Source organism: Hyperolius riggenbachi, chromosome 9 (genome assembly GCF_040937935.1).
Source record: "Hyperolius riggenbachi isolate aHypRig1 chromosome 9, aHypRig1.pri, whole genome shotgun sequence".
Classification (NCBI taxonomy): domain Eukaryota; kingdom Metazoa; phylum Chordata; class Amphibia; order Anura; family Hyperoliidae; genus Hyperolius; species Hyperolius riggenbachi.
The window spans coordinates 197,852,206-197,874,691 of record NC_090654.1 but is presented as its reverse complement, the minus strand read 5'-3'; the positions used below and the strand labels follow the sequence as shown (position 1 = coordinate 197,874,691).

At 44.7% G+C, this 22,486-nt stretch overlaps 1 protein-coding gene across 3 annotated transcripts in view; it reads left to right on the top strand.

Moving 5' to 3' along the window:
* Positions 1–22,486, top strand: part of AP4S1 (adaptor related protein complex 4 subunit sigma 1) — a 69,306-nt gene that overhangs the window by 27,208 nt on the left and 19,612 nt on the right. For all 3 annotated transcript variants that reach the window (XM_068253877.1, XM_068253876.1, XM_068253878.1), the window contains exon 2: positions 18,914–19,084. In XM_068253877.1, the coding sequence (XP_068109978.1) occupies positions 18,947–19,084 (138 nt within the window). In that variant the 5' untranslated portion in view covers positions 18,914–18,946. The remainder of the gene's footprint in view (positions 1–18,913; positions 19,085–22,486) is intronic.

Below are 22,486 nucleotides of genomic sequence, written 5' to 3'. Positions count from 1 at the left end.
TTTTTTAAGACTTTGTTGTTTAGACAGGTGTTTCTCTATACATTAAACTGAAGGTAGGGGGAAGAGGTGGAGCTATTTATTACTTTTTTAATTGGCTTGTGTTTCCTTAGGGGGAGGGGCACGGAATCTCTCATTTGAGGCCATCCTGAGGGACTGGAAGAAATATCGTTAACGGTAAGAGTAACAAGATTTTTCTTCTTGCCACGCTTCTATAAAGGCCAACTTTGTGCAGTGCATGACTACTAGTTGTCCTATGGACAGATTCCCCCACCTGAGCTGTAGATCTCTGCGGCTCGTCCAGAGTCACCATGGGCCTCTTGACTGCATTTCTGATCAGCGCTCTCCTTGTTCTGCCTGTGAGTTTAGGTGGACGGCCTTGTCTTGGTAGGTTTACGGTTGTAAAATACTCCTTCCATTTCTTAATGATGGCTTGAACAGTGCTCCGTGGGATGTTCAAGGCTTTGGAAATCTTTTTGTAGCCTAAGCCTGCTTTAAATTTCTCAATAACTTTACCACTGACCTGTCTGGTGTGTTCTTTGGACTTCATGGTGTTGTTGCTACCAATATTCTCTTAGACAACCTCCTGAGGCCGTCACAGAGCAGCTGTATTTGTACTGACATTAGATTACACACAGGTGCACTCTATTTAGTCATTAGCACTCATCAGGCAATGTCTATGGGAAACTGACTGCACTCAGACCAAAGGGGGCTGAATAATTACGCACACCCCACTTTGCAGTTATTTGTAAAAAAAAAAAAATGTTCGGAATCCTGTATAATTTTGGTTCCACTTCTCACGTGTACACTACTTTGTATTGGTCTTTTATGTGGAATTCCAATAAAATTGATTCACGTTTTGTGGCAGTAATATGACAAAATGTGGAAAACTTCAAGTGGGCTGAATACTTTTGTAAACCACTGTATGATATATTGCCAAGCAAGAGTGCCTCCCTCATTATGATTTATTAGTTAATAATCTTGTAGAGTGGTGAAACACAGGTGGTAAGCACCGGCAGCTTGTTGATAAATCCTTGGCAAGAGGTTGGAGAAAGAGTTGCCTATTACGGTTTCAAAAACCCTTACAAGGCTTGGGCCAATTAGACTTAAAGGACTAAAGTTAACTAAAATTCTAAAGACCACATGTATTTCTAGTAATTATTAGTAAATAGCAATACAAAGGCTTTTTTTCATATGTTAATTTCTTAGGTGAAGAAAATAGGACATTTACAGAGAACAGTTTTCACTGTGGGCATTACTATTGAGAACTGTACCCAGCACATCTAGCATACAGACAGTCCTTACTGACTGTAATCCTATGACTAAGAAGGTCTCAAGAATGACTGAAAGCAGAGATAATAGCATCATAATAGTGTGCAAATGGCTCATCAGCTGCAGCTCTGTGTACCTCGGCCTCTGCTATGTCTTTGCTTTACACAGTTCTAAAGTGAATAGTCAAGATTTCAGCCAGGAAGAGTTCATTCTGAAGGGTGGGTGTAAGCATCCAAGAACAGCAATAAAATAAGACACCTTCTCTTTAGATCCTTTCTCTGTAATTGAAAAATCTCTCAGCTGTTCTTGTATGATCTGTGAGAAAGCTGTATATGTGGGAAGGCCAGAAGCAAACAGTAAATCATTCCTCTGTGAATAATGATGGGGAAGTGGCACCTATCTACATGGTACAGTCCTGCAATCTGTCACCGACTCATGAAGCATGGACCTGATAGACATTTCCTTCACACAGGCTGTGATAAGAGACTTCTGACAAGCTTCTATTGTTACTGGCTAATAGCACTATAAGTATGTGGGGTTGACAGATTGACAGTTTATTTGATAGCTGTCCTTTGAAAGAGAAAAAACAACTTCTGGACTCCAGATGGCAGTCCGATAAAAATTCCTGGATCAACTCCACTGGTAATTACTCAATAATTATAGTCGTGGATGTCCTTTAATCCAGGCCCTCTTTCAATACAAATGTAACATTTGCCGTAACTACTTTCTGTGGTACGAATAAGAAACCGCTTTTTTCACTGAATACAAAGGGGAGGGGAGGGGGGGTACATGGAATTTTTTTTGGCACAGACCTGTTCGGTGACAGTTGTAAACAGGAAAACTGACTGTACTGCAGATTATACCAATTTAAAGGTTAAATCCACCTACATCCCCCCAATTATCAACAATAAATACCTGTCAGTCTTTCTGGAATCAGTAGAAAGGGATCTACGTGAGGGAAATTGGTCTGCCTCCAAGTCATCTGGCAACCTGAATCCTAATGAATTTAAAGCCTTGGAAGAATAAAAAAAAATGCCCCTGGAATCATAATAAAACCTAGTGATAAGGGCGGGAAACATAGTACTACTGAATGAAGAGGACTATGTAAAGGAAGCCCACAGACAGTTGGATGATTTGGAGACATACCAAAGAATAGATGGGGACCCCTTCCCACAAATAAAACATAGGGTCAATTATTTGCTTGATGAAGCCCTTTATACAGGAGTAATAGACTACAAAGAATGGGAGTATCTGAGGGTGGTGGAATATTATGAACCAACTATCTATTTTATGTAATGATCTGCGCTGCTGTCTGCACTGGCAGACAGCTGTTTGACCATTTTTTAGATATGAGTGCTGCAGGTCTCTGGAAAAGAGATCTGTCTTCACTCTGCAAGTTGGAGAGCTGCTGTTCTGGGGAGGAATTTGCATACACTTGTCATGCAAATTGCTTAGCTGCTTCCTTTGATGGCTTGCAGTATAAATACCATTTCTTCCCAGAATTCCCGGCTGGTCATACTGGTTTGTTCCTGCTTACTTACCTGGAGTGTCAGCCTTTGCAAATCGTTTGCTAAGATTATCTTAGAGTAATTCCTTGGGAGTGCATTAGGCATTCCTTCTAGCGTACTTAGGTTGTATTATCTGTATTGCCTTGTATTGTCTCTCTGTTGCAATTGTCTTGTCGCCAGCGGCGGTCGACAGGAAATCGCTCTGTCTCTTGGGAACGCATTCGCCCTAGCGGTAGTGGCGGTGGTTCCTTCTGTCTGGGAGTGTAGGCCAGAGCTGCGGTTGCTACTGGCTACTCCTTCTGTCTGTCTTGTCTGGAGCGAACGTTTGCTGTAGGCTCGGTGAGGCAACCGTTTAGCAAGCGTTCACGTTCTCTTTTCGTTTTTGTGTTAGGGTTGGCGTGCTTTGTCTCTGTTGCGCTTTTCACGTGGAGACCGCGCCATTAACGTGCTTTGTCGCTGTTGCGCTTTTAATGCGGCGACCGTGCTTAGCGAGTGCGTTTTATTTTCCTTGGCGTTCTGATCATTATTTGCTGTGTCTTTCTTGCTACATTTGTGCTCTGTCTTACTCGGTCTTGTGTCACTATTGGCAATCGCTACTCTTGCGATTGCATTCCCACTGCGTTTCTGCTGTTGTGTGTTCGCCGTCGCCGGATGGCGACTAGATTGGTGGACACACATACATTCTGTCTCTGTGTTCACTTCCTCTCTACAGGTGCATAGCACCAAAGCTGGGTTCTGCCGTTTTATACGCTTGTGGAGGACTTCCGCAGTGTCAGCGCACATCTTGAGCGCTGACCATGGAGATAATTCCGCAATCGTTACATTTTATACCCAAGGTCCATAAACAAAGTAAAAATCCCCCAGGACGCCCAATAGTGTCCGGGAATGGTGGCCCAACTGAGCGTTTGGGACAATACATTGACATTAGATTAAAACCAATTGTCATGTCACTTCCCTCCTTTGTATTGGACACTGGATATGTCATTCGTACACTGTCAAGCCTCAAGGTGCCAGAGGGGTCCCTCCTGGTGAGCATTGATGTTGAGTAATTATATACGTCTATCCCTCACCCGGAGGGACTCAGAGCACTTGAGTTCTATACATATCAGTACTATCCCCAGGCATACGCTCACAATGCATTTGTGGTGGAGGCAATGCTCCTCGATGGGGGGGGGCATGCACTCCGATGTATGCCTGCCTTCATCTGGGTCTCCGGGAACGCCAGGTGGTATACCTTGATCCAGCATTCCGTGATGAGGTTGCATTATGGATAAGGTATATAGATGATGTGCTGGTGGTGTGGAGGAAAGGCGTTAAGGAACTTGACCAATTCGTGAGACGCATCAGTAACGACGTGCGTAATATAAAACTTACTTACAATTTTAGTCAGGAAAATCTCTCCTTTTTGGATCTGTCACTGACCATAGAAAGCGATCGAATTGGCACGTCGTCGTATTATAAACCAACTGCAGGTTATAGCCTGCTCCACGCCACCAGCCATCACCCAGAATATCATATAAAGGGGATTCCGTATGGACTGTTCCTGCATTTATGGAGGAATTGTTCTACTGATACCAGCTTCAGGAAAGTGTCCAGAGAGATGTATGGGAGGTTCCACGAACGAGGATATCCACATAACACTCTTAGAAGAGCATTGAAGAGGGCCTGGGATAAGGACAGGATGGATTTGTTATCCAACAGGAGGGGAGAAACACAGAACGAGGACACTGTATTAGATGGAGTGCATCATAAATTGTTTGATAATAAGGTCAGGTTGATCACCACCTTTGGAGCACATTGGGACAAATTACACCACTTACTAAGTCGACATTGGCATATTCTCACAGGGTCAGCTGAGATAGCAGAGATGATTGACCCACTCCCTAAGATTGTGGCTAGGAGAGCTAACAACCTGAAAGATATGTTGGTAAGCGGTGAGTATAGGAAAAGCCCACCCCCAACAACATGGTTAAATAAAACCCCAATTCAGGGGATGTACAGGTGTGAGAAATGCAAGGCATGCCCCTATTTACATAAGGCCAAAACTTTTTGGGATAGTGGAGGAGCTAATGAATTTCAAATTAGATCATTTATAAACTGTGATACTGAAAATGTTGTGTACATGATATCCTGCCCATGTGGCCTTATGTACATAGGGATGACGGAGAGAGCCTTGAAGGCCCGCATCCTTGAGCATGTGTGCAATATCGTGAATGGGAACATGGAGACTACATTGGGTAGACACTATGCCCAGTATCATGGATGTAGGTTACAGGGCACACTTTTTAAGGGTATCTATAAATTAAACATGTCAGAGTGGAGGGGAGATGTGACCAATGAACTACTATGTAAAGTAAGTATGCGGATTTTTCATTTGCAGACCTTAAAGTGAGGAGGCCGCAAAAGCAGCATAGGGGGCGATATTCTGGCCGGGAACGCGGAATATCACTCGCATTCCCATGCCTGTCGGCCGGTGACGGCCAAACCGGAAGTGTTCACTGGCGGGTGCAGGACCATCTGAGCCGGGCTGCGAGGGCACCGATCGGCTGCAGGGGGCTGAGGGAAGCCCCAGGTGAGTAAATCTCATTTTTTTTGTTAGACTTAACCTGCCTGGCGGTATGGACGAGCTCAGCTTGTCCATTACCGCCGGAGGCTGCCGCTCAGGCCCTGCTGGGCCGATTTTCATCAAATAAAAAGGAGCACACGCAGCCGGCACTTTGCCAGCCGCGTGTGCTACCTGAAAGAGGGTCCCCCCAGCCGCCCGAGCCCAGCGCAGCCGAACCAAACAGTTCCGGCCAGCGCTAAGGGCTGGATCGGAGGCGGCTGACATCCATGACATCACTCAGCTCGCTCGTCGCCATGGCGACGAGGAAAGCAAAACAAGAAGGGCCGCTCATCGCGGCCTTTCTTGTTACTTCTGATCGCGGCAATCAGAAGTACGCATTAGGAGCGCCCTCTAGTGGGCTTTCATGCAGCCAACTTTCTGTTGGCTGCATGCAATCGTTTTTTTTTTTTATTAAAAAAAAAAACGTCCGGTCGCCAGCCTGGCGATCTTAATAGAACGCCAGGCAGGTTAAGGATCACTTTAAAGAGGAACTCCAGTGAAAATAATGTAATTAAGTGCTTCATTTTTACAATAATTATGTATAAATGATTTAGTCAGTGTTTGCCCATTGTAAAATATTTTAAATCCCTGATTTACATTCTGACATTTATTACATGGTGACATTTTTACTGTTGGCAGGTGATGTAGCTGCTGCATGCTTTTTTTGGCAGTTAGAAACAATGGTAAACAGCTATTTCCTAAAATGCAGCAAGGTTCACAGACGGGAAACTGCCAGGAGTACCACAGTCCTCAGAGTTTCTTGTGGAAGGGGTTTCACCACAATATCAGTCATACAGCGCCTTCTGATGGTCTGTTTGTGAAAAGGAATAGATTTCTCATGTAAAAGGGGGTATCAGCTACTGATTGGGATAAAGTTCAATTCTTGGTTGGAGTTTCTCTTTAAGCCCTCATGGTCTAAATAATGATTTCAGTTTAAAACCGTATTTGAAGAAACAGATCTATACCAGAAGAAAATAGATGAGTATCGGGGAATTCCAGATGGCAATAGGAGAGTGAATGCGGAACCTTCTGTGTGTATGTGTGTATGGAATAGAGCACATGTTGAAAAGTGTGTGTACCTAATACGAGTGAAAAAAGTATGTATGCTGGGACTCCCATATAAACATGAGCATGTGTAATTGTACTCCTGTGTGGATGCTCCATCATGCCCTGTATTTTGCACCATAATGTGTCCCATGAGAAAAAGCGTTGCTATTTGAGTATGAAGTTAAGATGAACTGGCCTAGAGAAAGCTGGAACGTTTAAAAATCTAGTTCTATAAGTCAGAAAATAAAGGAGTTGATTGCTCCCATTCTTGAAATAAACTCAAGTGCTGTATATGTCTGGCTGCAGCTGTTCCCGTAAGCCTCGGAACATTGTGTATACTGGAAACAGTTGCTATGTAGGAGGAGGAGTGGAGACAACGGGAAGGTACAAGAGAGAGGGAAAACACGCCCAGTGTTACATCCTGACGAATCGCCTGTGAGGGGCGGGAAACGTGTCGCTGGGCCGAGCCCATGTCGTGGGGACATCATGCCCACTCTGTCTGGTGTTATGGAACTACCTCTGGTGCCCTAGAAACGCTGCTCTCGTGGTGTGCTGCCATTACTGTCTATAGTGGTGTGAGAGACTAGCAGGGACCAGGTCAGCACATAGCACAGAAAAGCTGCTCCTGCAGGTTGCTGCCATTATTGCTGTAGCACGCGAGACCAGGCGAGTGTGATCCGGACATATCCTGAATGCTGAAAGATCTCTCCACTTATCTGGAATTTGCCTAGCACAGGCACTCAAGTGGGCACCCACTGGAAAACGCTGCAATAGAGGTGGTAAGAGTGACTTTTCCTCTATTGAGAGTACTCCTCTGTTAATAAGGAAACGGTGTACAGGGTAAGCCCAGGAAAATCGCTGCTGTGCAGGTGGACTAATTGCCCCCTATGAGGAGCGTGCTGATAACCGCTATACCCTTTAATGCATTGGGGCCACACAAAGGAGTGCATGGGTGCCATTGGTGTGGATGCGTGTGTGGGCGTATGATGCCGACTTGGATCAGATAGGTAGTGATAGAGCATCAATTAATGACATGGACTCTCCGCAAGTTTTCACTGGTAGTTTTAGTGAAGCTGATTTTTGCATGCAATCAAGCTGTACTTGTGTCATTAGTGTTTTTTGATTAATAAAGTTTGTACTATCTGATATAACGTATCATGAACCCTAGTCCTTTTTCAATTTGTATTCTGTACTGCAGATTATGGCTAACGCTGAGTAGACTGTAGTAAGAATAATACAATAAAGTAGGTTATTGTAGGTAGGTACATAACTTATTAACATTTTAAGTAGGGGGGTTGTTTAGGGGAAGAGAAACGGTGGAACAAGCAAAAGGGGGGAGGAGAAGCCAAGAGGGATATGGCCCTGGCTGCCATCTACGGTGTCATCAGCTGCATCCATGGTGTTATCAGTTTCTCTGCAGGTCAGGTCAACTCAGCGGATGAGTGGCAGAGGGGAAACAAAGGGGGTAGAAAGGGGATATCCTGGACCCCTTGGGAGGAAGATATGGATAGGATAGGACAAGAGAAGAGCCAAGAGCTATGTGGCTGCACAAACGGCTGCATCCACTGTGTCATCAGCTGCTAGTCAGATAAGCGGGAGAAAGATAGAGTAGACAATAGAGGGGGAAAGATGAGCAGAAGGGAGGAGAGGCAGAGAGCCAGGGTAAAAGGCAGTGGCAAGGAGTACAGCTCCATACCAGGTGTAAATTACAGTGACATTGAGTACAGAAGTAACTACTGTTGTTATACTTTTCTTTATAAATAGGATGGCAAAATACTTTTTTTTTCCAAATGCAGATCATGACCCATTGTCCTGTGTACAAGCCTAGGGACAAAAAGCCAACCCTACCAAGCGTTTGTATTGCCCTCTGATGTGTTTATACATGTTACTCATGTCCCCTCTCAGACATATTTGTTTTTATTCCTAGCTAAATAAGCTGTTTGTCTAACCTATCTTCCTTCTCCATTTCTCTGATTAATTTAGTTACCTGTATTATGACCTTCCTATAGTGTGGTCCCCAAAACTGTATCCCATACTCTTGATGAAGCCTCACAAATGATTTAAGCAGAGAGTGGTATGCTACCAACTCGTGATTTTATTTCCTGTTTTATGCATTACATAATTTTATTTGCCTTTGCTGCTGCTGTTGCTGCTGCGTGGTATTGAATACAGTTGTTTAACTTGTCATTAGCATGATGGGATAGTGGTTAGCACTCTCGCCTTGCAGCACTGGATCTTCGGTTTTAATCCCAGTCAGGGCACTATCTTCACGGAGTTTGTATATTCTCCTTGTGTCTATGTGGGTTTCCTCCAGGCACTCCAGTTTCCTCCCATATCCCAAAAAGATACTGATACGTTAATTGGCTTCCCCCTAAATTGGTCCTAGACTACGATTTATACACTACATGATACATCTATGGATATATGACTATGGTAGGTATAGATTGTGAGCCCCTCTGAGCGACAGTTAAGTGACAAGACAATATACTCTGTACAGTGCTGCAGAAGATGTCGGCTTTATATAAATACTAAATATTGTTCCCAAGTCTCATGTTGCCAGCTGTAATTTCCTGTATATGTTGCTTTACTGTTAGCACGGCAAAGGTGCATGACCTTACATTTATCAATACTGTATTAAATTTCATCTGCCATATGCCTGCCCATATGGCCATGCTGACAAGATCCTGTTATAAAATGTTACTATCCTGCTTACTGTTTATAATTCTACATAATTTTGTATCATCTGCAAAGATAGCTCTATTACTCTGTGTTCAGGCTACTAGATCATTAATAAATATATTGAAAAGGATTGGACCTAGTACTGACCTTTGTTGCAACCCACTACTAACAGTCCCATTTTGAATATGATTAATTTGCCACCCCTTTTTCACCATCTGTTCCTTAACCAGCTCTATATCCACATTGGCACGTTTTTTGCTCTTCCATGATCCACATTTGCATTCACCACTGCATAAAAGCTGAGCATGTTGGTAAGACAAGGCCTTTCTTTAGTAAACCCATGCTGATGGACAGATTATTCTGTGGTATATAATTTTGTATAGCATCTTAGGATACCTTTTAGTTTACTCACAACTTGTGTTAAAGCACACCCGAATTGAGAGGGATATGGAGGCCACCATGTTTATTTCCTTTTAACCACTATGGGGTAAATATTTGTCTGTTTGAAAATTTGTTGGCTACAGGTGATCCCCTTCAGTTGCAGAGCCGGTGTAACTGTTTGTGTGTCAGTGCCCATCTCCTTCACCTCTCTCTTAGCTCACTGAGCTTTTGGTGGTCCTGCAGACTCAGAATCTGTGTCACTTTCTGATAAAGAAGACTCAGTCCTCTATAGGCAGTCAGCATCCGACTCCTCAACGTCTTCCCCTTAGCTGCTGCTGTCATCCTGCAGAATGGTGGCTGCCTCTTCTGCGGCATAAAGCCTCTTTGCCATCTTTGCAAAAAAATGTACATAGGCTATAAATGCAGGCAAGTCAGGTTGTGTTTTTTTTTTTTTATATATAAATAAAGGTAAAATAGGACATAAATACTGCAGATATATGTCTGCAGTGTGTATATGTGTGTATATATGTATGTATGTATGTATGTATGTACGTACGTATACACACACACACACACACACCTCTCCCATTCACGTTCCGTCGTTTTCACTTGAGAATGGTTCACCTCCCATTCATTAGCCTATAACTTTATCACTACTTATCACAATGAACTGATCTATATCTTGTTTTTTCCGCCACCAATTAGGTTTTCTTTGGGGGGTACATTTTGCTAAGAGCCACTTTACTGTAAATGCATTTTAACAGGAAGAATAAGAAAAAAACGGAAAAAATCATTATTTCTCAGTTTTCAGCCATTATAGTTTTAAAATAATACATGCCTCCATAATTAAAACTCACGTATTGTATTTGCCCATATGTCCCGGTTATTACACCGTTAAAATTATGTCCCTATCACAATGTATGGCGACAATATTTTATTTGGAAATAAAGGTGCATTTTTTCCGTTTTGCATCTATCACTATTTACAAGTTTAAAATAAAAAAAATATAGAAATATTTCATCTTTACATTGATATTTAAAAAGTTTAGACCCTTAGGTAAATATTTACATGTTGTTTTTTTTTTTTATTGTAATGGGTTTTTTTTTTGGTTTTTTTTGTAATATTAAACATTTTATTTGGGTATTTTTGGGAGGGTGGTATGTAAACTATAATTTTATAATGTAATTGTGTGTTGTTGTTTTTTTTTTTTACTTTTAGTTGTAGTTTTACTTTTTGGCCACAAGATGGCGGCCATGAGTTTGTTTACATGACGTCACACACGCTTAGAGTGACGCAGGGGTGAGGCAACGGCCAAAAAAAGCACAGCTTCCGAGAGAAGCTGTCGCTTTTTCGGCGGGGGAGAGGAATCAGTGATCGGGCACCATAGCCCGATACATTGATTCCGTGGCTACCGAATCCGCGGCCGGGAGTGCGCGTGCACGCGCGCGATCGGCCGCGGTAGCGCGCATGGTTCCTGGACGTAGTTTGTACGTCCAGGAACCAAAATAGGTTATGTATATATGTATGTATGTATGTATGTATGTTTGTATGTACAGTATGTATGTGTGTGTGTGTATATATATAACACTCAATGACCACGTTTGTGAGCTTTGGGGTCTTTGGCATCAATAATTTGTATATTCCAATAGAAATTATATATATCAGATTGGCGGTTTGTGGCTCCGCCCCTCTCCAGCATTTCAACACACTTTTTGTAACCTGCACACACAGTCACTCAATGACCAAGTTTGTGAGCTTTTGGGTCATTAAAAACAAATCTGGCTCGTGGCTCTACCCCCTTTTCAGAATTAGAAGCCCAGTGACCCAATGACCAACTGTACCAGGTTTGAGACTTGTTCCATTAACAGTGCAAGAAGGCAGCTATTTTAATATTCCTCTTGAAAATCAACAGGTGAATATTGATTGGATTTCTTATGCTCTACCCACTTTTCTGAATATTAATCCCAGCCACCCAGTAACCAACTGTGCAAAGTTTGAGAACTCTACCAATAACAGTGAAAAAGGGCTACAGTTAACATTTTCCTAGGGAAATCTGTTTTTGACTCCAGTTTTTGTAACCTTGACACACAGTCACTCATGGACCAAGTTTGTGAACTTTCGGGTTCCTGGCATCAAAATTGTGTGAATGAAAGCAGTATATACAGCAAAAAAATCTGATTGGATGTTTGTGGCTTCACCCCTTTAGTGAATTTGAACCCCAGTCACTTAATGACTGACTGTAGCAAGTTTGAGGCCTCTGCCATTAACAGTGTAAGAATGGCAGAAATGTCAATATTCCCCTTGAAAATCAAAAGGTGAATTTTGATTGGCTGTTGTAGGCTCCACCCACTTTCCTGAATCTTAATCTCAGTCACCCAGTGACCAAGTGTGGCAAGTTTGAGAACCCTATGATTAAAAATCTAATAATGGCTGCAGTTTACATTTTTCCATTAAAAATGGCTGAAATTTGATTGGCTCCTTTTTGCTCCGCCCACTTTTCCTGGATTTGTAACCTCGGTGACCAACTGTGCCAAGTGTGAGAACTCTGGCTTTGGGTTTTGAGGCGAAGGGGAGGAGGGAGATCGGGCGGTAGTTGGAGGGTACGTACATACATACGATTTTATATATTATTATTATTATTGTATTTATAAAGCGCCACCATATTACGCAGCGCTGGACATTAATTTAGGTTACAGACAATATTTAGGGGTGACAAACAGCAATATGACAATACAGGAATACAAGAAAACCAGATCACACAGCACAGTATGAGTACTAGGTAATGCTTAGTCAGTCACTGGAGGGGAGTATGGAGATTAGGCAAGTTAGGTTCACTCAAATGCATAGCATGGGTGCACAGTAATGAAGGTGCATGATCAGGTAGGACACAAAAGGAGGTGGACCCTGCCCAAAGGCTTACAATCCAGAAGGAGAGGTAGGGACACAAGAGGCAGGGGACCAGAGTTCAGCTGTGGGTTTAAAGCAATTGTGAGGGGTAGTAGGCCAGAGTTAAAAGGTGAGTTTTGAGGGCCTTCTTGAAGGTGTTGGAGGGGGCTGCCCTAATCGGTGGAGGTAGGGAGTTCCATAGTGTTGGAGCGGCTCTTGAGAAGTCTTGGAGGCGTGCATGGGACTGGGTGATGCGGGGGACGGTCAGATGAAGTTCGTTGGAGGAGCGGAGTGAGCGGCTTGGTGTGTATCTCTGCGTAAGATCAGAAATGTAGGTTGGACAGGTTTTGTGGACGGATTTGTAGGTCAGACACAATATCTTGCATCTGATTCTGGACTGGATAGGAAGCCAGTGGAGGGATTCACGGAGGGGAGCCGCCCTGGTGGAGCGATGGGAGGAGTGGATAATTCTGGCTGCCGCATTTATGATGGACTGCAGTGGGGCTATTCAGGTCATAGGGAGACCAGACAGAAGGGCTTTGCAGTAGTCGAGGCGGGAAATTGAGGGCATAGATGAGGAGTTTGGTGGTGGCAGAGGTCAGGAAAGGGGCGAATCTTACAGATGTTACGAAGGTGGAAGTTGCAGGACTTTGTGAGGTTTTGGATGTGGGGAGTGAAGGAGAGTGCAGAGTCCAGGGTGACACCCAGACAGCGGGCTTGAGAGGTAGGGCGAATGGTAGTGTGGTTAACAGTGACCTGCACGTCTGGGAGGTCAAGGGATGACCGGGGTGGGAAGATCATAAATTCCGTTTTGTCTAGATTTAGTTTCAGGAACCTAGCGGACATCCAGGAGGAGATGGCAGATAGGCAGGAGGAGACCTTGTCCATGGTAGTGGTGGATATGTCAGGGGTGTGGAGGTAGATTTGGGTGTCATCTGCATACAGATGATAGTTAAAACCAATGGAGGAGATAACCTTGCCAATGGAGGATGTGTATAGGGAGAACAGTAGGGGGCCAAGGACCGAGCCTTGGGGGACTCCCTCTGAGAGGTGGTTGGGGTGGACGAGGACTCATTGAAGGAGGTCGTGAAGGAGTGGTTGGAGAGGTAGGATGAAAGCCAGGTCAGGGCGAGATCGTGAATGCCCATGGATTGGAGGGACTGGAGGAGTAGGGGATGATCTACTGTATCAAAAGCTGCTGAAAGGTCAAGGAGGAGGAGGATGGAGTATTTACCTTCAGCTTTAGCTAAGGCAAGGTCATTGACCACTTTGGTGAGAGCCGTTTCGGTTGAGTGGGCAGGCCGAAATCCAGATTGCAGTGGGTCTAGTAGGGAGTTGGCATTGAGGTACTGGGTCAGGCGTTTGTGAACCAGACGCTCAAGGGGTTTTGAGGCGAAGGGGAGGAGGGAGATCGGGCGGTAGTTGGAGGGTAGTAAAGGATCGTAGGAGGGTTTCTTGAGCAGGGGCAGTACTGTGGCCTGCTTGAAGTCTGATGGGAAGGTGCCTGTGGATAGGGAGAGGTTAAACAGGGTAGTGAGGACTGGGGCCAGATCCGTGAAGTGAGGCTGAAGTAGATCAGAAGGGATAGGGTCAAAGGGGGAGGTAGTGGTATGGGAAGTCTGCAGTAGGTGGTTGACTTCCTCAGTGGTAGTAGGAGTGAAGGAGGTGACAGGAGGATAGGGTGGAGGAGGAGTTGGTTGTGAGCGGGTGGGAGGTGAAGATTGGATATTTCCTGACGGATGGAGACTATTTTGTTGGTGAAGTGGGTTGCTAAATCTGTGGCAGAAAGGGAGGAAACAGAAGGTGGGGGGGTGGGTTTAAGCAGGGAGTTGAAGGTGCCAAAAAGACACCGGGGATTGGAAGCTTGTGCTCCGATGAGCTTGGTAAAGTATTCCTGCTTCGCATGAGCAAGGGCAGTGTGGAACTGCAGCAGGTTAGTCCTTGTTCTGTAAGAAATCCTGGTTTAGTCAAGTTTTCCTCCATTTTCGTTCAGTGGCACGTGTTTCCCTCTGGAGGTTGCGAGTATGGGTAGTGCGCCAGGGCTGGGGGTTAGGGGGTTGGTTGCGGCGGAATATTGGTGGAGCAGCTTTCACTAGGGCTGATGAGAGAGTTTGGTGATACTGAGCTGCAGCAAGATTAGGACAGGTTAGAGTGGGGAAAGTGGAGGAGAGGCCATGGTGGGAGTCAGCAAGGACGCCTGGGTTGAGCTTGCATAGGTCTCGCTGCCATTGACCAGGTGGGTGAGCGGGTAGTTTGGAGGTGCCTTCCTTGAGGAGGTTGAAGGTGAGAAGGTAATGGTCTGGTGGAAATGGTGCGATGTCGAGGTCTGCAATGGTGGTGGATTTAGTGAATATAAGGTCGAGAGTGTGACGTGCAGTGTGAGTGGGGGCGTTGGTGTGTTGTACTAGGCCATGTGAGTTGGCTATGGTGAGTAGCCGGGTCACAACAGAGTTCTTGGGTTCATTGATGGGAATATTGAAATCCCTGAGGATGATGGTGGGGAGGTCAGAGGAGAGGATGTGTGGGAGCCAGGAGGTAAGGTTGTCGAGAAATTGTCGTTTGGAGCCCGGAGGGCGGTATAAGACTGCAACAATGGCTGGGAAGGGATTGTAGAGGCGGATAGTGTGGGCCTCAAATGATGTGAATTGCAGGGAGGAAGGTGGAGTGAGGACACGGAATGTGCAGGATGGGGAGAGGAGCAGATCCACCCCTCCCCCTGGCCTGTTGACTGGTCTGGGGGTGTGACTGAGGTGAAGCCCCCCGTAGGAGAGGGCAGCCTCTGCGGCAGAGTCAAAGGGGGTGAGCCATGTCTCAGTGAGTGCGAGGATGGTGAGGGATTTGGAGAGGAAGAGGTAGTGGACCGCTGTAAGTTTATTGTGGGCGGATCTGGCATTCCAGACACCGCAGGGTAGGGGGAGCATGTGTTTGTGAGTGGGATGGATGGAAGTAAGGTTGGGGCGAGGATGGATGTTGAGGTTATTTGTGGACAGAGAGCTGTGAAGCGGGTCAGCAGGGGATGCTTGTCTGGCAGCAAGCTGTGGCCCAGGGTTAGGTGATATATCACCAGCAGCAAGTAAGAGTAGGGAGAGAGTAAGCAAATGTGAATGGGATTTAAATGTTTGTGAGGTTTTTGAGCTGCTGGAGGGAGAGAGAGATTTCAGGAGAGCTAACCGTTCATGAGAAGCTGAGTAAGGTGAGGAAAGCAGAGCAGGTGAAATGAATATGGAATGTGGTACACTGGGAGGATGCATATTGCAATGCAACTTGTAGATGTTTGCAGACAGGCAGAACATAAGAAAAAGTGCAGTAAACATGGTAAAGTGTCAATGATTATCAGCAGGAAATTTCCAACCCCTAAACAGTTTATATGAGTATGCAGTTAGTGCAAGCAAACCTGTGTACATAAAGAGTCTACTTGGTTGTGCAATATATGTCCAGCAGTGGCATTTTGAGCAACAGCATTCAAGGCAGTTCTGGATGCAGAGTAGTAGTTTCCAGCAGAGTCCTTTGGCTGTTAAATCCTGTTTGAATTCCTGGGTGAATTCTTGGTAAATTCTTGGTAAGTTGTTGCAAAGCACTTTGTAATAAATGGCACTTAGGAATTAAATGGCACCAAATGACCTAGGCCACAAGTGACCTTCTTGCAGCGTTTAAATAGGTATGATAGCTGCCATGGGAGAAATGTAAGTGATTCTCAATTAGAAATTGAGAAAACAGTTCAGCTGGGGATGGGAGTGGCTACCAGAAAATAGGCCTGTAATAAATAATTGGTGGTCACTGGGCTGGAACACAAGGATTCACAGGATGTAATATGGGAATTTACAAACATTCCTGAACTACTTAAATTTATATTAAACAATCTTAGTAGCAATGTATGCAGCAAGCGTACCAATTAAACGTGAAGGTAATGATTGCAGTCACACATTGTAAGGCAGACTTTTGCAAGGGAGCAGCAAGCGTACTAATTAAACGTGAAGATAATTGCAGTCAAACATATATAGAGATATATACGTAGGGGAAGTGCAAAATACGGGCCTGAAGTGCCTAATCCAAAAAATTAAAATGGAAGGAGGGGTTAATTTGGAGTGGCAATGGGTTAATGGGCTTAATCTGGGTGATTAGCATAGAATATTTTATTAAAACTCACTATATGTGCTTGGCGAAATAAACGAATTCTGATTCTATATGGTCTCAAAGTATACACTGGTCACACTGAAAATCAAGTCCACTTACCTGAAATCCCCCTCATGAGTGATCTCAGTAACTGTTCTCGCAAAACAAAGTTTGTAACATTGGCTGGCTTTGGCAGTGCTCATTCAAACTTGCAGGCACTGTGATTGGCTTTGGGAACACATTCCCATTCACCAATCATGGATCATTGGGAGTGTTTGCTATCGCGTGAGGCTCACCACAACGCACACTCATATCTACTCCCCTGAATTGCAAGTGAAGTTTTTAGGGGCATATATATGTAAATCTGGATCTAGTTAAAGGATACCAGAACCGAAAGGTTGGTTTAGTGGAGCGCACACGCAGCCCAGAGGAGACGGAGGGATCAGCGTCCTTCCGAGCCGCTCACTATGCACCGGCCAAAAGTGAAGAGGAAAGGACATACTGTGCACACAGGGCACAGTATGTCCGGGGCAAAGATCAAGCAAGTCGCCGGGACACCGGCACGTATATTACACTGACGGCAGACGGAGGGGGGCAGGAGGAGCGGACGGTATGTACTTTTAACCCCCCACACACTGCAGCTATCATTTTTACCAGAAACTTTCGGTTTTGGTATCCTTTAACCTCCTTGCCGGTCTAAAAAATCCGGCAAGGAGGCAGCGCCGCACTTTTTTTTTTTTTTTTTTTTTTTTTAAATCATGTAGCGAGCCAAGGGCTCGCTACATGATAGCCGCTGAGCGGCGGCATCCCCCTACCTACTCCGATCGCCTTCGGCGATCAGAGTATGCAAGAAATCCCGTTGAGAACGGGATTTCTTGCAGGGCTTCCCCGGTCGCCATGGCGACCGGGCGGGATGACGTCACCGACGTCATGGACGTCGTGACGTCAGAGGGAACCCCGATACGCCCCTTAGCGCTGCCTGGCACTGATTGGCCAGGCTGCGCAGGGGTCTGGGGCGGGGGGGGGCGGCTCGGCGCGGCGGGTAGCGGCGAATCGGCGGCGAGCGGCGGCGATCGCAAGTTACAAGCAGCTAGCAAAGTGCTAGCTGCTTGTAACAAAAAAAAAATTATGCAAATCGGCCCAGCGGGGCCTGAGAAATCCTCCTGCGCAGGTTACCCCGAACTGTGTTCGGGATAACCGGCAAGGAGGTTAAACAATACCAGTTGCTTAGCAGTCCTGTTGATCTCTTTGGTGGCACTAGTGTCTGAATCACGCACCTGAAACAAGCATGTCAAATATCTGATCTGCAGGGTCTATGGCTAAAAGTATTGGCAGCAGTGGATGGGCATTGTTTAAATGAAAAAAGTATGGCAGCCTTCATATCCCTTTCACTGCAGTTGTCCTTTAAGCTTACTGGTCTAAAGTTTCCTGGTTCTCATTCCTTTCTTGCATGAGGAGCAAACACCAGCTGTACATCCATCATAGGGAACTGACCCTCACAGAAAGTAAGTGGCTTGTCAATAACTGGACCCAACTCCCTCAACACCTGGGAGTGGATGCCATCTGATCCAGGTGCATTATCTATCTTAATTTTATTTAAATGTGCTTCCACCCTTTCCTGTGTTATGCTGGGTACATGCGGTACGATTTTCCACTCAATAGATGGATCCAATAGATAATATCCGGCATGTCAGATAATCCTTGCGATCGATTCTGTGCTCGATTTCTCATAGAAGTGAATGGAAATAGATAAGAAAAACGAGTGAAAATAAGAGAATTGAGTGCAAAATCGAAAGGAAAAAACCGATGGGGTGGGAAAATCGAGCAGAAAACGTAACGTGTGTACCCAGCATTATTCAGTTCATGCTGAATTGGGTAGAGTGCTGAAAAAAAAAAACAGAGCGTCTACCATGGTAAAGCCAGGTTTTGGCCTGGTCTGCTTCAGGGGTCCACCTCTGCTTGTATGATGGCTTAGATATAAAACAGGATTTTTTAAACCCAAGTTAGTAATTGTCCCTACAGAAGTGTCAAAAGGACCTGAGTGGATGGTTACTTTTATGGTGACTTTCTTAATTAAAGAACATATTTTGCCAGACTTGGTACTATACCAGTCACTGAGGAACTGCTTTGAATGCAAGAACCACTGAAATATTTTAGAATTTACAATTTTCTTCCCAGCTAGTCAACCATCGACCTGGGGTAATTTACAATTCACGTTACTTGTTTTAACCTGCATACTAGTTCCCAGTGTATGAGTTGCCAAGCATTAAGTCCATAGGATGATCATGACTCCTAGGAGATTAGAAAAAATGGTCACCAATGTAAACACTTCTATTGTAACAAGATCACATTCATATTTTTCATGACTGAATTCTTGGGTGAGACTTTTTCTTTTAAACTATTTTCTTGTTATATCCAAATTCAGGTTTTTTGGTTAGCAAGTCTGCCACCGTCAGAAATGATCAAATTCTTCTTAATCGTCAACAAGCAAGGGCAGACAAGACTATCTCGATACTATGAGCGTATAGAGGTCCAGAAGAGGACACTATTAGAATCTGAGGTCATTAAACTATGCCTCTCCCGATCCAAAGATCAGGTGAGACCAGCTTTCAACATTTGCACACCTGGTGATTGGTTTCTTATTTCTACAGTGATCATCTTGTATACTACTGGTTTTGTTACATTAGGAACAAAAGCTTAGAAAACTGCTACATTCACGTCTATGGGATATGCCCATCCATACTATGTATTTGGAGAGCCTTAGAACTAATTCATTTTCAGAGAAGAGCCATTGTTTGTAGTCATTCTGGTGGGACCAGCCTAACACCACTTTTGAATAGCATTTGAGCAGTATGAATAGAGCAGTACAGTGGTGTAACGCATATTGATACTGGCCAACTTATTCTTCCTAGCTACACTGCTCTAGCTTGTCTGAGGCAGACAGGCAGTTTAGCAGGCTCTTGTGTGGACACCTCTGTGAGGCTGTCTACCACTCGAGTGTACTTCGCATGAAAGAATAACACTATTAGTGTCGAGTCGGGGGAGAGGGGTAGCCTTAGGAATTGGTAGGGAGGGATAGTGTTAGACGTTGGTAGGGTAGGGTTAATGTGAGAGTTACTTTATAATAGGCGATAGTAAAATATCTAATATTATTGATGTACTGCATTCAGTGCATAAAATGAAATTCTGTCTCTACCGTGTACTGAAATCTCCATGTACTGTTTTTACATGTACCCCCTGCCGGGCAAAACAGCTAATTTGGTCGTGGCACTGCGATTTGGGTGCCACATTAAGAGGTACTGTAAACTACGGCTATAGCGGCACTAATTGTGTAATTTGGGCTCCGACAATAACCAGAGCCTACATTACAATAATAAAGGTGTCATTTGGGCGCTGGTAATAGCTAGTGCCTGAATTACGGAAAGGGACCTTCTTCTAACAAGAAATAGGGGTTACAGCAGAAGATAATTTATATGTTAGATAAGGGAACAGTTGGTGCAGGGAGCACCGTCACCCAGCTTTACCCTGCGCCCAAATTTACCAGCCCCTTTTTAACCGATATGCCCGCCACGCCATCAACTTCCCAGAGTGAAGACAACAAGCGTGCTCATAAAAGGAAATGAAGGCCCTGTGGACTAAAGAACCTACATCAGCGTATTTTAACTGAGTGTGAGGAGATTGTGGCCATACATCTTGTATTCTCATATACGGTATTTGTTTGTCACACCTCTGCATCGATAAAAGGGAAGGATACTATTAACTACTCAAATCTACTGAATAAATATTTGATCCATGTCTGATTGATCAAAACTCTATTGAAGTTGCCCTAGTTTTTCATAGATTTTCATTAAAGTTGATGTTTTATTATCAAATCTATCATCTAATTTATTAAAAAAAAAAAAAAACATGAATAGTGCATGACCAGCTTCAGGCATGCTGAAATGAACATTTTCAAAAATCTTTACATGGCCAGATTATAGCTGTTTTTTTTTAGTGTCCATTCTTGCTGACAGTGAATTGTACCAATTATGTTATCTAATCCAAGAGAGAAAAGATTGAGCGTATTCAGGCCCGGATTTACATCACTGTAAATCACAGATGTCCTGGCACCCTAGACCTTGCCCTCCATAAACCTACAAATCCTGGCCGAACCACACCACAAGCGTGCTGGCTGGCCCAACTATCCGGCCCCTACTTCCCCTGCCCGGCATAGGTAGCTACAAGTGCCACTTTGTATTAGGTAACAATCAGTACCCTCAATGTTAAGTAACTTGAGGTGCCCCCAAATTTTAGGTAACTAGAGATCCCCCAGGATGAAGGAAGATCTGTTCAGTGGAATGCAGAGAACTGGGTGAGTAACCTGTCATTTATAAGGGAAGACGCCGAGAGCCCAGTATAGTGTAGTATGTACTGTAAATTGGGTATGGAAGGTAAGTATAGGTTGGTTATACTCACAAACAAGGGTTACCGTCCAGGTAACCACTATGAAGGCAGGTGAGGAGATTAGACCTGTCCCCACTCAGGATTAAGAAGTCGCTCTCTGTAGATCAGGAAAAAGGAATTATTCCCCTCCACCAGGGGTGGAAAAAACTGCAAAAGTAGTACAGAGGCGCCAACAGGGTAAAAACAATATTTCTTTAAAATGGATAAAATGAAGTAGGTAGCGGTGGACTTACCCCCCCAAAACAGACACAAAAAATTGCTGTTTTAAGCAAAAATCAGTTTATTTACATACTCCAAAAAGGTGCAACGCGTTTCGCGGGTATATCCCACTTCCTCAGGCAGTAAATAGGAGCATATCATAGCCCCAGGCTATGTACCGGACCGCATTGGTGATATGCTCCTATTTATCCATTAAAAAAAAAATTCTTTTTACCCTGTTGGCGCCTCTGTACTATTTTTAACCTGTCATTTATACTCTTCTCGGGACTACGTATAGGGAAGGAAGCACTAGGGAAGGGGAGTGAGCCGCCTTTCCATCATCAGGCGCCTGTAGGCACATGCCTATACTGCCTTATGGTAAATCCGGCCCTGGGCGGATTATAAATATTACATATTAAACAAAAAACGTCCCCTGTTCCCTTCTCAGTAGTGGCATTCACGTGAGTGATAATCATAGTGGTATGTATAAAGGACATCGGTCATGAAATGACTACAAAAAACAAATCCTTTAACCACTTGCCGACCGCACACTCCTACCGTGCGGCGGCAAAGTGGTAGCTGGAGGACCAGCGATGCAGATCTGCGTCGCCAGGTGCCTCCCTAATTAAGGCTGCTCGCGCGAGCTGACCGCGGCTTGCAGACTAAATGTAAACGCAGGAGACGTATGTCTCCTTTGTTTACAGCAGATCGGCGATCCCCGGCCAATCAGCGGCCGGGGATCGCCGCCATGTGACAGAGGACGTCCTGTGCAGCCCCAATCACCAGGGGGGACAGGTAGGAGAGGGAGGGGGGAATTTCGCCGCGGAGGGGGGCTTTGAGGTGCCCCCCCCCCTCCCGCAACATGCCTGCCGACCGGAGCGATCAGACCCCCCCTGCACATCATCCCCATAGGGGAGAAAAAAGGGGGGCGATCTGATCGCTCAGCATGCCACCTGATCTGTGCTGGGGGCTGCAGAGCCCACCCAGCACATCATAAAAAACAGCGCTGGTCCTTAAGGGGGGGTAAAGGCTGGGTCCTCAAGTGGTTAAACAGCAGCTTTCAAAACTGATAAATGTTCTGTAATCATTCTCAGTCTTCCACTGACAGATGATTAAAAGCGAACAAATGAGTGAGTCAGCTGCTGCAATGAGCAGTACAGTGCTTGTGACTCCATAGATGCTTCATAGATTTCTGCTGAAATCTATCAAAATTGTGTTTGCTGTGGTGTGATCAAATTAAATCAGATGCGGATTGATTGGCTTGGCAAATCAGGCCTCAATTAACCCATTTATGGCTAGTTTTCCCATTTTCGTGTGAATAGAGTGTGAAGGAGATCCCAAGAGGATGAAATGCAAG